This window comes from Salvia splendens, chromosome 7 (genome assembly GCF_004379255.2).
Source record: "Salvia splendens isolate huo1 chromosome 7, SspV2, whole genome shotgun sequence".
Lineage (NCBI taxonomy): Eukaryota > Viridiplantae > Streptophyta > Magnoliopsida > Lamiales > Lamiaceae > Salvia > Salvia splendens.
In genome coordinates, this window is record NC_056038.1 from 15,620,473 (window position 1) to 15,638,122 (window position 17,650).

General features: G+C 38.3%; 2 protein-coding genes across 2 annotated transcripts; one reads left to right on the top strand and one right to left on the bottom strand.

The window, feature by feature from the left end:
* The first annotated feature begins 279 nt into the window (after window positions 1-279).
* LOC121740884 (U-box domain-containing protein 1-like) lies at window positions 280-3,015 on the top strand. Its single transcript, XM_042133534.1, has one exon. The coding sequence runs from the start codon at window positions 757-759 to the stop codon at window positions 2,788-2,790; it is 2,034 nt and encodes a 677-aa protein (XP_041989468.1). The 5' UTR covers window positions 280-756; the 3' UTR covers window positions 2,791-3,015.
* A 470-nt stretch (window positions 3,016-3,485) lies between these two features.
* LOC121742047 (UTP--glucose-1-phosphate uridylyltransferase 3, chloroplastic-like) lies at window positions 3,486-11,414 on the bottom strand. Its single transcript, XM_042135067.1, has 17 exons — window positions 10,549-11,414; window positions 9,990-10,170; window positions 9,756-9,905; window positions 9,457-9,618; window positions 9,189-9,361; window positions 9,060-9,126; window positions 8,400-8,566; window positions 7,793-7,951; window positions 6,940-7,031; window positions 6,759-6,853; window positions 6,337-6,414; window positions 6,117-6,212; window positions 5,824-5,898; window positions 5,664-5,755; window positions 5,394-5,556; window positions 4,575-4,635; window positions 3,486-3,896 (listed from the first exon to the last, which is right to left on the bottom strand). The coding sequence occupies exons 1-17, from the start codon at window positions 11,193-11,195 to the stop codon at window positions 3,784-3,786; spliced, it is 2,571 nt and encodes an 856-aa protein (XP_041991001.1). The 5' UTR covers window positions 11,196-11,414; the 3' UTR covers window positions 3,486-3,783.
* Between the last annotated feature and the right edge of the window lie 6,236 nt (window positions 11,415-17,650).

Below are 17,650 nucleotides of genomic sequence, written 5' to 3' on the forward strand. Positions count from 1 at the left end.
GAGAGAGACAAACCACCATTTCAATTTTTTTTTCTTTTTTTTTAAATTGTAAAATGAGGTGGAGGCCGACCATCCCACCAATAAACTTGGTCTTATTATTTTGAAGGATTGATTGAAACAATAGCAAATCCATATGTCTCACAATTGTGAAGGATTGATTGAAACGATAGCAAATCCATGTCTCACAATTGAGAAATGGACATCCAGGAATAAGATCTCTTTTGTTCAATACAAACCAAAATAAAAGTTTAAATCAATTTCCAGGCAACTGCATCAGGTTGAATTTCTTTAAATGGAAAAGAGAGAAATAGCCCACATAAGATTTGGGCATGCATTACAAATAGCTAAACTCCAAATTTTGAAGTCAGCAATCAACAATTAAGACTAATTCAATAAACTATGCAACAAACTCATCTACTTAATTTCATACATTCATATGGTCATATCAAACATGTCATTATTTAAGCTATAGCCAATCGTCTAAACATATATTGAAAATATGACTCTATCCTTTAACATATGGAGTATAAAGTATATGCATAAAAAAGAATAAAATTAAGATGAGCCTGCAGGCAGGCCGGTATGCCCTCCAAATGGCAGCCCTCCAAGAATTCCAATGTCCCTCTCAGTCAGTCCAAGCAGAAAAGATCAAGAGTCTGTCCTAATATTTAATTTCATCTGGATAAATAAAGATTTAGTTGAGTTACAATATTGTCCCAAACAAAGCAAAAGTCATGCAAAAGGAAACGTATACCGATGGACGCAACAGCCACGGAAGGTGCTCACCCTCCTCTGATGCTCTCCTCAGGGTTTCTTCCGGCTGCAACGCTGCTGGAGTCACTGATCCTCGTCTCACATGACGTGGCATCCATCGAGAAGGCTCCTTTCCTGCAGAGAAAGAACATCTCTGCGATGATCAGAAGGATTTGTTTACTGTCCTCGTTGTTTGAGGAGATCAAAGAACAAGTGCAGAAGCAGCCACTCCCACCATCTTCAGTGCTGTGCCTCACCGAGCTCTACTCCGTTATTCGGAGAGCCAAGATTCTGATTGAGAGCTCCGTGCAAGGCAGCCTCTTGTGGAATCTCATGCAAACTGAGAGCATCTCCAATCAGTTCCACACCTTGGTGAAGGAGATGGCCAGGGCGCTTGATATCCTTCCTCTCAGCTTGCTCGATTTGACCGCGGATACCAAGGAGCAGGTTGAGCTTCTCCATAAGCAGGCAACAAGAGCCCAGCTGTATGTGGACCATGTGGAGGCTCAAACAAGGGATCACCTCATCCAAGCTGCGGTCACAAACAAAGAGGGGAGCCGTAAGAGCAAGGGATTCGTTGATCTCGTTAGAGTCAGAGACAGTTTGAGCAGCATTGGTGTGAATAGCCCAGAACAAATTGCACAAGAGGTGTCAAAACTAGAGGCAGAAGCAGAGAAGCAAGCAGGGACAGGTGGGCTGGTAGTGGTTTCTAATATTAACAGTCTCATCTCCTTGATATCAATGTCGAAATCTAGTGTGGAAGAGAACTCAACAGCTCACGTGGATTTGAAGAAGCGTAAGCTGCCCACAAGCAATCGCCAGGACCAGTCATTTTCTAGTTTTATGGCAATGAGTGTACCTGCTGAGTTCCGCTGCCCGATCTTGCTTGACTTGATGAATGATCCTGTGATCGTGGCATCGGGGCATACTTATGACCGGAGTTCGATAGCACAGTGGATCAATTCCGGTCACCACACGTGCCCAAAGAGCGGGCAGAGGCTGATCCACATGGCCCTGATACCAAACTACGCATTGAGAAGCTTGATCCAGCAATGGTGCCAAGAGAACATGATCCCAACTGCATCAGAGGTGGAAAGAAGTAGTAGCAAGAGAAGGTCTAGTGAGACTGCTGTTGATCATATCTCTGTAACTAAAGCTGCTGCAGATGCTGTAAAGATGACGGCTGAATTTCTAGTAGGGAAACTAGCAATGGGGTCGCAGGATATCCAAAGGCAGGCAGCGTACGAGCTCCGGTTGCTTGCAAAAACTGGAATGGACAACCGCAGTATAATTGCTGAGGCAGGAGCTATTCCATTTCTGGTCACTCTTCTAGGTTCACCAGATTCGAGAATCCAGGAAAATGCGGTGACTGCATTGCTCAACCTCTCCATACACGAGAATAACAAAATGCTTATCATGGCTGCTGGAGCAATTGACAGCATAGTGGAAGTTCTGCAATCAGGAAGCACAATGGAAGCGAAAGAGAATGCAGCAGCAACAATTTTCAGTCTGTCAATAATAGGTGAGCATAAAGCAATAATCGGTGCTCACCCACGAGTTATTCCAGCATTGGTGCGGCTCCTAGGGGAAGGAACAGCTGCAGGAAAACGCGATGCTGCAACAGCGCTCTTCAACCTTGCACTCTTCAATGCTAACAGAGGCAAGGTAATACTTTCGGGCGCAGTTCCGTTGCTTATTGAACTGCTGACAGATGATAAGGCAGGTATCACAGATGATGCCCTAGCAGTGCTTTCCCTTCTCTTGGGATGTGCTCAAGGACTGGAAGAGATACAGAGGAGCCGCGATCTTGTGCCCCTTCTTATCGATCTTTTGAGGTTCGGGTCTTCCAGGGGGAAGGAGAATGCAATCACCCTTCTTCTCGGACTCTGTAAAGATGGGGGAGAGGAAGTTGCACCAAGACTGTTGATGAATCCTTACAGCATTCCTTCTCTTCAGAGACTAACAGCTGATGGCTCACTGAAAGCTCGACGAAAAGCTGATGCACTGCTTAGAATACTCAACAGATGCTGCTTTTAAATCCCACTTCATGTTGGATGTTAAATAGTCTTCAATTTATTCTTCTGTAAATCTGTACACAGCACCGACATACAGATGATTTCTATTACATAAGCAATACCTTACTTTGTAATTTGCATCCAAATATCTGAAACAAATGTGGTTAAGTGTTAGCTATAAAACAGAAATTGCAAAACGAAAACAGAACTCAACGAATTGTTTACCCAGTTCATCTCAATGTGACTACTTTCTGACTTCATAACCCAACATAAAGATCACACCAATTTCAGTGCAAGAAATGAGCTGCAAACCCAACAACACACCTACCTGTCATTGTCAATGTTTCAAGCCCAACTAATCTGCATATTTAAAAAATGAATAACCATGTTAGATTAATAAGTCGCAAGGTAAAAACTTCCAAAGTGAAAAACTTGATAAGTGGAAAGCATTACTCCAGTTGCTTCTGGGAAGACTTGAATCAGTTAAAACCAGAATTAGAAAAGTAATGGAATAGGTACAAATAGGAGTAGGAGGAAGAAGTACATTACTTTTGTGTAGCTATCTCGTTTGTCTAAGAAATGAAGCCGGGATTCTAATTGATGGTTAAACAAGATTTGCATTCAGGAGGTGATGATCATTTCTCCTTTCCTAATAGTATAAGCAAATCAAATCTTAAAATTGTAAATCATCTAGTAAGAACACTGAACAATCACAAATTAGAAAACAATGTATATAAGCAAGGATCTGGAATACATTTCTTCTGGGGGAGATCTGGAAGAAACGAAAACAACTATACCAGTTGAACGTTCTTTACAAGATATACATATAAATTACATCAGGAGCTATCACCCTAATAATCATACAATGCTCAGTCAATATAATATTACAAAAGGACAGAATCTCAAACAGGTTCAACTTGTGTTCAACCAAGCAGCAAGGTGGAGCAGCTACAGGAAACCACTGCATTTATCAGTGAACAATAATTCACATGTTGCAAGATTTGGAAGGATTATTTTATATCTCTATCAATTCCAGTTCGATGTGTCTCCCCCTTGTTTTGTAGTTCCAAAACCAAGTTCCACTGTCCATCAACTCTGCCTCAATAGGCTTCAACTGAATATCTAAACCTGAATTGGGATTTCAAATGATATAATACAATTAGTAACGTGTTTAACATGCAAAACATTTCACTAGATTCGGCGTACAAAGACATCCATATAAATCTAAAAACTCAATATATGATAAAAATATGTATGTGTCTTGTGCACTGAATGAATTCCCTTAAAACAGTCTATTCTTTCTGACTTTACTTATTCTAGCATTGCTGTATCATCTAACACAAGCATATGCCTTGTCATTTTAGAAGTACTACAGATACCATAGAGTTCCACGCATGAATCCCATCTCATACTAGAGTTAAGGGTAAACTTTTAAGAATCTCAGATACGTAACCAGAGACCAAGCAACATTGGGAGAAAAGAGTTTGATATGCAGATTTGGCACTGACAGTAATGCTTCTACTGAAACCTAATGTCATATCATGTTAGTTCCAATTTATTTCAGATAGTAATGAATTGAAGATGATATCATATGAAGTTGTACTTTGAATAGTATTCTGGATGAGAATCAGCAGCTTAGTGGTTCATTGTCTCACGTGTTAAAAGAAAAATAATTTCCTGCTGTCCATCCAAATCACCGCAAGTGGTTTTTGCACAAATAGTTGAAAAATGGATGCCAAACCACTGATTTATGAAGGCTTGAAAAAAAAGAAGAAATCATGTACAGCAGCTATATGCAACATTAACCTGAAACTCCTGGGGTAATCTCCAATTTGTGGCCATCTGGGACATCAAAAGTATAATTTCCCTGGATAGGAGATAAGAAAAGTTGAGATTTTATGGATCTATACTTGCTAAGAATTTTCTGGATGGAATACACAATAACTTAGTCATGGTAATATGCTATAAACCCTGCCTTGGATGATCTTTGGGATTAGAAGTGAAAAGCACTAAAAGTTAAAAGCCCACTAATTTTAATTAAGTTATTTGAGATATAACATTATGTAGAGAATCAGACCGCTTAGATGATATCTACAATAGAGAAGAATTCAAGAAGCTCTTCTTCTTTTACTGTGTAGCTTCTTATCACAGCAAGGGCATTTATATTTCTCATCCTCACTAAAGCTTTCAATCTTTGTTACTAGCTACTTATGATTAATATCTAATTATATATGCTCCAACTTGAGTTGAGGGAAAGTGTTTGTGTGTATATAGATGCTTCTTTGAAAGTTTTCCGCAACATCAATGTTTCTACCGTTGATTTAACAGTCCCAAAATTGACTCTGTGTCGGCCCATTTGATATTTGAATCTTACAGCTCTCATGAGTGCCAAATACCACCAACCACATGAAACCTTAATGGTCCTATATTTTCCATTACTCAAAAATCATTCCATATGCTGATCTATTTTGAGGCACCAAACAATAATTTAAAACTAAGATTCTTTTCTTCTAACGATGTTATTGTTCTAGGATGAAATGCATTTATGTAATGCATGTAAAATTGATTCTAAGAGAAGGATAAGGTAACTATGTTAAATATTATAAATGGAATTGCCAAACTCACCTGTATTACAACATCCCTTGCTTCGAATTCAGCATTTCCATGCAGTATGACTTTTAAAGCCTCAAACCGCTGCATATCATGCTTCCAGTACGAGTTATCTCCTGAATTCCAATTTATTCCATCATTCAAGACTTTTACATTCTCTAGCTTGCACCTAGCACACCTGTGTTAATGAAACTTCATTTTAGTAAAATCTAGGACCTTTACTGAAGGAGCGCATACTCCATCGTATTCATCTCCATAGTTCATTACAACTGGGCATAGTAATACCTCCTTCCATATTGTAATAGAGCTTCACCTATCTCATTGGTTTTAGTTGAGCCCACAATATTTTCAGCTAAAACGACCAAACTTCCATCAAGCTGCATTAAGTGAGAGACATCAGTAAATGGGTAAACTAATGAAGAAATTATGCTAGCAAGTTTACAACCTGAACATTTCTCCATAGAAACTCAGCAACCTCAATTTGCAACTCAGAACCCTTGGCTATTGAACCACCCACAAACTGGCAAAAAGAAGGCAGACAGAACAGTGATTCACTTTTCTGATTCCACATATGCTCAAGATGAAAAAATAAAACAAAAAACATGCATAAATGCTATAGTTATATCAGAAAAGGGGCCCATGAGCAGGATTGATTTAGCATGAAAATGGGCCCGGATTAAAATTAATTTAGCAGGATGAAGATAAATAGTCCTAATAGCATTAGCATGAATTTAGAACCTTTTGGCTGATGATTTCCCAAAGGGGCCCAAGAGCAGGATGAAGAAGGATAAGATATGGTGGTCCACAATTAACATACATTTCATTATCTTCTACCTGCAAAACATGAAATATACTATAAATAGACTTCAGCTCAAGTATACAAAATAACGTGGAAGAAATGATGGTTGGATAAATTGATCAGATATTTCATTAATGCTGAAAAGAATATCAAATTTACCTCAGGAATTGTTACTCCACACCGAGAAAGTAAATCATAAGCATTTCGCATCATGTCCAATAGTGCACCATCTGGAGTCTGATATGACAAGTTGGTGTAAGAGTGCTTTAAGCTTATAGTGAAATATAAATAAATAAATTCATCATGACCACTTAATAAGCAGTTTTTTTGACAAACGAGCTCATTGCATGCTGATTTGAATTTATAGCAGAGACAAAAGTGCACAAATATAACTGATATACAAAACAAACATATTACATTTAAGAAGACAGTAAGACATGATCATGGAAAACTATTAAGAGAAAATCTTCTTATTGGCATTTTTAGTTAACAATAAAAGCAAGCATGACCTGGTTTGTGAAAAAATCACAAAAAACATCTGTCCGCGAAAGGATAAGTATCAAAAGTTCATCAATTTAGACCTGGTGCAGAGACTTATCAGTATGGCGCCTTTTCTTCTTAGCAGAAGATGTGACCTTTCTTCTTTCAGTATATACAATGAAGGTATCTAGATCATCTGAAAATAATAATTTTTCATGGTCAGCGCAAAATTCATACAACAATTCCTAAAGAACTTGCAATATGCCGTACATACGACCAGACCTTCAACACCTTTATAACATCGAGAAGAATATCTGTTGGTGAAATGATCAGCGATATTTTGCATTGTACATTCCAGACGGCCTCCGGGGACACTACCACATATCAAAACATGAAGAACACTTCAGTGAATTATCACCATGCATATCAATAGACATGATAAAATAACACAAATCATATGTTATATGAAGCTATGGCTTATAACAACTCCCCAGAGTACTTCATTACAGACAAGTGAAATCGTGATCCATAGACACAGTCAACTTTAATAAGAGACAAAATGAGAAAAGGTTATTAAAAATGAAAACCTAGTTGATAGCTGATTTTATTGTTAGAATGTATATATTGTGTACATCTTCCAGCAGCTTTTAGCCTGAAGTAGACCAAAATGTTTCAATCCAGTTTCAAGTTCTACTAGTATTTATGACCTGACTGTGATGAACTTCATGATTTCTTTTTCTTTACTTAAAATTTCTCATATAGATGACATATTTCAATGTTTTTCATTTGGAGTTCATGTATAAAGTGATGAAACAAATGAAAATTTCTGAATAAATTTTACGCAGATCTTCTACTTACACAAAGAGGGGTATCATATTTTTTAAGGATCTATATAAAAAAAATAGTCCATCTTTTAATGTCAAAATATTAGGGAACAAAATCACTTCAACTCCCCTTTCATCTTCAGAATTTTCTCCGTGATATTCAGTGTTTTATTAATAAGATCCCAGGTAGAATCACAACATCAGCGGAAAGTATTGAGACAATATTTTAACAAATGTTGAATTGACAGCCATGTCATGGTGTAGATTAAATCATAAGTAGTTTAACTTGAGTGAAGATTCCTAGGCTTTACCAGTGTTTGATTCCAAATTGATCCATATATGTGATTGACTTTTTAATATTAAGCACCATCCCCGGCAAACTTCTCTCGTCTGTACTTGATCCAATAAGCTCTGCAGAAGCTAAATCCACGTAAAGTATATTTGTGTTGGCAGGGAACTGTGCCTGTAAACTTCACACAAGGAAGACAATGCAAATTAGAATTCTGTTCAAGAAAAATATGGAAGTTGTGACATTTTAAAAAAAGGCGAGCATGAGAAAGATCATGGCTAGTGAGTGAGAGTCCATCATGATCCATGACAAGCAATATAGGCCAATGGATGTGGATGTGGATGTGCATATGCATGGCCTTTTATCCTACTGACGGTGCATACAAATTCACAATAATTACATGCTGCAGTCCTAAATTACACAAAGGTACAATCAGAGATAGGGTGCTAATTACATTCTACAGATCATCTGAAATGGTCAATCCGTGGCTTTAAAGTCACACAAATTATGTCCAAAAGGCAAAATTGATAAAAACTCGAAGCTTTAATTGTTGATCATGATAAAAAGATAAGGTGGTTCGTGGTTGAAATAACAGATAATGAAATAGCATGAAGAAGAAGAGAAAGTACCTGCCGGGAGAATAGGGATCGACACTGATTCCAAATTTTTCGAACTCCGTGTATTCGATACATGAGAAACCATATGCCCATTTATCATCTAAGTTCTTCTTCTCAATTAGGACATTGATGCCTTCTGTTGCCCCAGGATTTCGTTTACATGAGGCAAATCCCAATTTCTGAAAAGATAGAAATTCATCTAAAAATTTAGCTGTAAAGGGTATCCAGCTTCTTCCTAGCTTTGCTATAGACAAATTTGATCACGTACACACACAAATAGAAGTCCAAAGATTCATGCAGCATATGTTGTACAACAAGAACCCAACCCTAAAAGTGTACCCCGTCATTCAATGGCGGATGATGAAGATCTCAACCACCATTTTTGTTATGTACATAGTAGTGATTATTAGAGCAACTCATCATACAGCTATGTATGAAAGACAAATATAGAGCCAATAGAAAAATCACTAAAGGAGTAATAAGATGAATATAATCCATAATTTAGTTGCATATTTTATAATTTATTCCGTCTAAGACACTTAGTAAAGGTATATGGCACTCTTTTATGTTTCACTCGCTCACCAAACCCACTGTTAGCGACAAACCTTCACATAATTCAACTACATTTAACGGACTCATGAAGTAGACCACAGTTAGAATTCATGTTCTTGCCTTTCTATGGTGCAAACCAATTCCAGCCAAAGCCAATAGAGTTACATCCGTAGCAGCTACAACATTACTGTAAAACCCCAATATTAGTACATTATCCAATAAAAAGAAAATAAATAAGAATGGACTGACCTGATTTGTCTAACAGTAACTCCTTTCCTTGCATGACTCCGAAACCATTTAAAAACCCCTTTATCATGGGCCAATTTCCATATCACACCATGACCTCCAGGTTTACATACGGGCTCAAGAGGTCTTTTGACAATCCAATGGCCATCTTCAGCAGCAATAGTGGGAACAAGTGGCTACAATGGGCAGCAAATTACATAACATTTCTACTAATAAAGAAATTTATTTGATAAGTATGAATATCAGAAATATGTTAGCACCAAATTAAAACCTGTTCAAAGAGTTGAAAATTCGACCTTCCCCGTCCAAACCATCCAAGCCTTTCACAAAGATTAGTAATGTGTTCATGGTTGTTTTTCGCAGAGCTTGTCATAATTGCAACAGGAGTGATGCATTGTTTCTTATACAACTTGAAGTACAAGAACTCTCTAGCCTTGCAGAATAGAAATTTCCAATTAAAATACAATCGATGTATTTTTCATCCCTTTGGACCATTGTGATTCACAAACATCTTTTTGTTTCATCAACACAAACAGAATTATATGTGGTTGATATATTGAGCCAGCATACCTGAAGATCTCTTATAAGGCCTTCCAACAAAGTTCTCCCACAGTAAGGAAGCATTGCAGCAGGAAGACATTCACCAGTTTCAGGGTCCACCAGGCCAAGCCTATCTGCCGACCCTCCTAGAGGATAAATTTCTCCCAAGTCAGGCAAACCCTGGAAATGGGTTAAAAATGTAAAACCAAAGAAACAAAATCCAGAAATTTATCCCCCTTGAAAAGAAAAATATAATGATCTGACCTCAATCCCCCAAAAAGCAGCTTGAGATGCATATTCAGTGTTTTCAGAAAGATCAAGAACAGAGGGCGGATGAATTTCCACAAATTGACGTCTCAACGACATAGCTGTTTGGCCATTCCAATGGGTGGTATGCCCTTCCTGAGTAGATTGAGCAAGCAGCTCTAACACTGAAATCTGATATCTAAAATGGGAACACGTGCTTAGGAGTAACATCTACTTACTAAATTTGATATGGAAATGGAATTTCTTTAAAACATCAAAATAAAAAGTTGGTAGGCACAATTTCACAAACTAGGAACATATATCCTTGTTTGACCCTAAGGATGTAATTGCCACAATAAAACAGTGGAGAAACCAAAAATCACGAAAGCTAATAATAACATTATAAGCCTCTTGATGAGCTGCCATTATCTCAATCCAAAAAAACTATAATCCTCTTTTTTATTTACCATATTTGTTGATCCAATCTCAGTGAGCGATTGCAGAGTTGAAAGAAACATAGATTGCATTTTCAAAGTATCAAAGCTTCCAAGTAAAATTAATGATCACAAGTACTAACCCGATTATTCCACCAATACAATCATAGAAGTGCTCGACTTCACCAAGCATCTTCAGCAGAGACCTCAACGCCGCCCTCTTTTCTTGGCCCACACGTTGACTTCCAACACCACCATCCCCATCCCAATTCTCAATCATCTCCGCCAATCCATAGAGCGCGCTTTTGAGAGAAGTCATCCCCATTTGAATCTCTCCGCTCTCAAAATCAGCCAAGACGTGCTCCTGCCCCGCCGCCGCCACACATTTAAGCAAAAACAATTCACGATCACTTAAACTCACCCCTGCAAACCGAATCCTCCACGATTTTAGAAAAGACTTGACCCTAGAATCCGAGTCGATCACCCTGAGCTTGTCGGTGAAGGTGCGGCAGCCAGATAAAAACTCACTGAGCCTCTTCAACCTCGCGATTTCCTGGTAGAAACTAAGGTCCGGAGGAGGCGCGTGCTCTACCGACGCGGTGGAAACCCGCGGGATAGGAGCGGATGAGGAGTGTGTGAGTAAATGCAAGTGATTCGAAGAAGAAAGGGAATAGTTGGAGTGGAGAGAGATATAGTTGTTGGAGAAGAAGAACAAGGAGTTAGATGGCCTTGAATTGAAGGTGAAGAGTGGATTATTGTTGGGCAGAACTGAATAATTGGTTCGTGCCATTGTAGAGAGAGGGAGAGGGAGAATTGGTATTGGATTGTGTGTGTGTGTGTGTGTGTGTGTTTTTGAAAGGGAAAACGATGTAGAGGATTGATTGTTTAGCGCGGATAAGACGAAGATGCGGGAAGCATATACTAATATTGAATTCGAATAAACTAAAGCGATCACGGATTGAAGAAGGAAAGGCAACTGTGACGAGAAATCCTGTTCATGCTTCTCATTGGCTGCCCGTATTCTCACCTTCTAACGGCTTTCTTTTAACTTTTCATTTTTTTTACAACACCCTTCAAAATCACTTGCATAGGAGTATTATTATTTTCGATTTAAATTAAAAATGGAATTATTAAAATATTAAACAAAATTACATACTATTAATGTTGCTTGATCTGCTCCCTGTTGAGTCGGCCAAGTCTTACACGTTATGTTAATGCAATTATTACGTAATTGTTATAGGCATTTAAAACTTGACTAGATGTATAATCTATTTATTATATGGTTGTATTCATATCAAAACGCTAACTTTTACATTATTTTTGGAAAGTGTTATTGAAAATATTTCCAATGGTTTCCAAATAGAATTTGAACACATGATCTAAGCAATGATCTAAGCAATGAGAAATGAGTGCAACACCATTAGACCATTGTAATAGTTTTGACATTGGTTACTCTCAAATAAGAATAATTACATAATTTTGGGGTACCACCGTCCCCCCTTGTCCTTAATTGGCTCCGCCAGTGCTAATAATGTACATTTCCAGTCTAATAATGTACATCGGCTAAGGCCATCGACAACGCTGTTCCTATACCGTTCCTTAAACCACTATTTGAGGGCCTCACTGTACTTTTTTACTCCATTCATTAACTAAGGAACGGATCCTGCAACCCTCCGTTCCTTAACCGTTCCTTAAATTACTATTCATTCAATTTTATTTTTTTTTTATTTCCAACCCAATTCAATTTAAATAAACACACTTTAATAAAAAAAAAACAAACACACTTTATTAAAAAACACACAACATTTAAAAAAAAAATCAACTTAAACTTAAAAAAAATAAAAAAAGCACACAATTAAAATCCTAAAAAAATAAAAAAACACAAAATAAAAAACACACAATTAAACGTGGGAAAATAAAAAAACTACTCCGCCGGCGAATCATCCACCGGAGGCGGTCGAGGTTGAGGGGGAGTCGGAAGGCCAAGTTGTGCTGCCATATACACAATTCCGTTCCACCAGGCCGTGAATTGGGCGTACGAGAAGCGGGAAGTGTCCGCCATTGTGGCGGTCATGTACGCCACCAGAAGTGTGTCCGAGCCTCCCCGCGAGCCCGATCCCGAGGCCGACTGGCTTGATTCGCCTCGGCCCTTCCTTGCTCTAGCCGCCTTCGCCGCCTTCGTCCCTTGCGGCCGACGGCGCCCACGGCTGGATCCCCCGTATTCGTCGGGCGTTGGATCCCCCGTACCCCCAAACACCTGCGGTTCACACTCGCTGGCCTCACCGGTGTCACCAGACGAGTAGTTGCCGCTCGCCGTGTGCTTCGTGCGCTTTGAGGTTGAGCCCGAGCTCGAGCGGACACCGCCGGCCCACCTTTCCTCGTCCTTGACGAGCTGCCAAATATCAACATATTTGAGCTGTAGACCGGTGTCCTGGTAGAAGACGCGCAAAGCCGCCCTCAGAATGTCGGCGCCCGAAGCTCCGCTTTGGTAGTTCGCCGCTTCGGCCGAGTAGATGCCGCAAAATTTTTTGACCTGTGCGTCGACTCGGCCAAAGTGAGCACGGAGCATTATATATTTGCGCTTCCGGGCCCCTTTCGGCTTAGTCTGGTGGTAGACATCAAGGACCTTTTCCCAGAAGCACTTGGCGGCTTGTTGGTTCCCGACGATGGGATCGTACGAGACGGTGAGCCAGGCGGTGTACACCGCCTTAGTTTCTTTGTTGTTGTACGGATGCCGACCCAGATCCTCCAGTTCCTCCTCCTCCTCCTCTGGTGCCTCAGACGCAGCCCTAGAGCTTCCACCGCCTCGCATTCCTCCCTGGGTGGGTTCAACGGGGATATCCTCCCGAATCTGGGACAAACCCTGAGAAAGCCGCGAGCCGGGTGGTCGAGCGTAGGCATCCACATCGAAAGTGGGTGGTTGGTACCCACCCGGCGTCGCCGACCCCTGGGTGCCCGGCGTCGACGACCCGGAACCACCAAGTGTGTTGTACATGGTCTCCCAATCGCCGAACGCGTTGAGATCCCACCCACCGGAGCCGCCACCGCCGTAATTCCCGTCGCCGGACATTTTGTGAAGGAGATTGAAATAGAAAATTGGAGAGGAATTGATGTTGGTTTAGGAAGAGTAGATGTGTAGTTGTGTGTGAAATGTAATAAATTAGGTGTATTTATAGAATAAGAAAATAAAAATAAAAATAAAAAAAAATTAAAAAAAGTTAAAAAACGGTAATATGGACCGTTTAAAAAAAAATTTAAATATTTTTTTTAAAAAAAAATTTAATTATTGCGTCATCGCTGACGTGTCCCACTCGCGGGCCGGCGAGTGGGAAGCACGCACGAAGCGGGGAACGCCACGTCGCCCCAGCGCATGGCGGCACAAGCCGTGCCGCGGTCCGTGCCGTCGGCACGCGGAACGGAATGGGAGCGGAATGGTGCGCCGCAACGCGTTCCGCGGCGAAACCGTTCCGGCGGAACGGCACGCGGAACGCCGGCGGCACGCGTTGCGGGTGCCCTAATAATGTAGATTTTTAGTATAATCGTGTAGCTTATCACAACCATCCAATCTAAAGATCCAAGAGTTGTGATTTGTGTTGTGTTTTACACTAAGATGTTGTAGGGACCCTAACACACCCCGTTTATTATATTTATATCTAATCACATGTACTAATAACAGAATATAGCACGTTTAAAAGCATCTCCAACTATTAAATAAAACTTAAACTCATTTTAGTGTAAATATCACACTAAATATTGATTTTACTCCACCATTTACACTAAACTCAAACCCAAAAGAATTCCCACTCACTTACTTTTTATACTTTTCAATTATACCTATATATTTTTATCTAAATTATACACTAATCCAATAACACTTCCAATAATTTAAATTAAATTAAATAATATATAATAATATTAATTAATATAACTATATATCTATTACTTTATTAAATAAAAAATTACATAATCTAAAAAATTTAAAATAAACAATTCTTAATATTGAATTATGTTGAATAATATTAATGTACCTATAGTATTAATTTAACTAATGTCGTCCACAGGTTTATATTCAAAACAAATTCTCTATTTAAGAAAATAACAAAACAGTTAACGTTTTTTTAATTAAATAATACTCCTGGATTAACTTTTTCCAAATATAATATTAACTTGTAATATATACTACCATGGGCGGATCCAGGATTTAAAAATCGTGGGGTCGGACGAGATAATTAATATAATAATATTATATATGTTATAAAAATACATTACAAATAAAATTATCTTTGTTTTATCACGATAGTTGACTTTTACGAGTTCATATTTTTTAACTTTTACGAATATTCATATTTTGAAGCTGGCCGAAATTTTATCATTGGAAATAATTGCAAACATATCTTCTAGTCGTTGATTGTGTTCAACATTAGCACCAGAAGAACAGATAAAACTCATGAGAACAGATACAAACTCAAGATATTTTTAAAATAAATTTATCCATTAATTTAATATGGATGGTAATTAAAATCAATAATAAAAAAGCATAAGTATATAATTATTATATTCATAAAAATTAGGTCAAATAAACAAAATAAAAGTAAAAAAATAATAAAACATGATTAAAAGAATATCAATAACGCACCAATTTTTTTGTGCAAAGCATATGCCTCTCAAAAATCTTAATCTTAGTCTCCTACTATAACTTTCTATTTAATCAAAATAATAATTGGGTAGAAATCTAGAATTTTTATTTATAAAGAAAGTTGTAACTCTTGTAATAAAGATAGAATTATTTAAAAAGGACAGTATTGACTGATTTTTTTAACTAATAAACTTAAATAAATTAGGAATTTATGTAAATTTGTGGGAAAATTAAGGAGAAAAAAAGTTAATACTACATGGCTTAGAAAATTATTGGCAGGCGAATTAAATGAAAAAGCAGTATTAACGGCGAGTGACCAGAGGCAATCAATTAGATTTTTTACTTATAGATTTTCTAACCCAACAATCAATAGGAGTATTAACCACTCCTCAGCCCAAAAATCAATATTAACCTCTCTGTTCATCTTCTTCGTTGAGAATACATCAACGTCTTCTGCAACCCCTCCCCTTATCTATCTCTACTCTATTCTTATTAGTATTGTTCCTTTCTCCTCTTAGTTTTTGGAAAAGGCGGAAGGCTTCGGGTAGAGTTGAAGCTGGCCGTGGGGTCGGAGACGGAACTGCACCAGGTCAAAGGTCGAAGATGATGTTTTCCGGCAGTGTTCGGTGGACCGCCGGTGGGGTCGGCCGACCCCGCGCGCCCCCACCTGGATCCGCCGATGTATACTACTATGGACTAGCCCACTAATTAATAATTAACCAAGTATTAATAGAGAACTAAATTAGGTTAATATTCACATCTTCTTCTCCAAGTCGGCTTTCATCCTGTAACGAGGCTTCACATTTCACTCGTGTGTAATTTAAAACTGATACTACATCCCCTAAAAATAGAAACCCTTTCCTTTTTTTAGTTCATCCTCTAAAAATAGAAACTTTCTATTTTAAGAAATTTCTTTTCTCTAATAAGGTGAGCCCATTTTTCACTAGCATACTTTTCTTTCTATCTCTCTTACTTTACTAACTTTGCATTAAAACTCATGCTCTTTTAAAAGTTCCTATTTTTAGGAGACGGATTGAGTATATAAAAGTGTGACCATATTCAACTCACTTTTCTTAACACTTCTTAAAACCCGTGTCGGAAAGAAATGAAACTCATATTCGTAGACGGAGGGAGAATTGTTTTATACTCCCTCCGTCCCCAAAGAGTATGAACTATTTCCTTTTTCGTCCGTCCCTAAAGAGTATGAATTTTCTAATTTTGAAAAATTCAAACAACATACTACCCTTACAATTCATTTTATTTACAACTTATATCATCACCATTAACACTTATACCATTATAATAATGTGGACCCCACTCTCCACTAACATTATTTCCACTACCCTCTCTCTCTCTTTCACTCTCTCTTTTCCCCTTATTTACTATCGAACCCAAAGTTCATACTCTTTGGGGACAGAGGGGGTATGTTAAGTATAGAGATAAAATGATAGGGGTATATTTATATTAATATAAGTGAGAACCCTTTAAAAAAAAAGGAAATATGACATCTTTTATGTAACAAACTAAAAAAAATGTGATATCTCTATTATAGGACGGAGAGAGTATATGTTATCCTCCATGCATCACACGAGGTGTGCTAAGGGCATTAGCAATGGAGGGCCTTCCCCATCGGCCTCCATCGCCCCACCATAGCAGGAAGAGGACCGATCAACGCCCCCCCCCAATGGGCCGATACATCGGCCAAGGCCGATCCCTTTTTTTTATTATTCCATATTTTCTAATATAAATACCCCACCCCCTTCGTTCTAATTCCTACACCCATCTTTTTCTTCTCTCATTTTTTAATAATTTTTGTATCTAGTTTTATTTAAATTTGCATCTCGTTGTATTTTTCTTTTCAATATTGTAATACAACGAATATTTTTGCATTTAAATTTATTTAATTTGATAACATATTAAATATAGAAATACTAAAAAATTTAAACAAAATAGGGATGATGTGAAAATGAAATGGAATGGGAGGGCCCTTCTATTGCAGGGAGATAGGCCCTAAGGTCGAATGCTAACGTAGAATGAGAGGGTCCTTCCATTGTGACCGAGTGCATTTATTGTTGAAATACCTATTCCCTCTCTCCGTTTTGAGTCAACAATATAGTTGGATTAGGAATTTCAACAACTAGTACTGTAGTACACATCGCTAGAGCATAGATCATGAAGGTAAAAACGAAATACTACAAAAAAGTCATCAACCATTGAGTTGTTGCAAATTTCGGGGATTTTTATTATTTTAATTTAATATAGTTGTAAATTTACAATATACTATACTGCGTGTTGGGTAAATATATTTTCAGCATCAACTCCAACTTTTAGCGTCGGCAATATAAATACACTGCCGTCCACATCAAAATGCATAAATACTCCTTTGGCTGCGGCTCCAGAGAAAATTTTCTGTCAACTTTATGGGCAGAGTGCAGAGGCAGCGAAGCGGGTGATGGATAGGACAATGTCATGAGTGATCGAGCCATGTGGCGAGGAAACTTGGTCCCGATGCAGAGGATTGAAAAACAAGGGAAGAAAAGAAGATATGTATGTGTTCTTCTACATACAAAAATTAGCTCCAATTTTGGAGGAAAAAACTGAAGGACGTA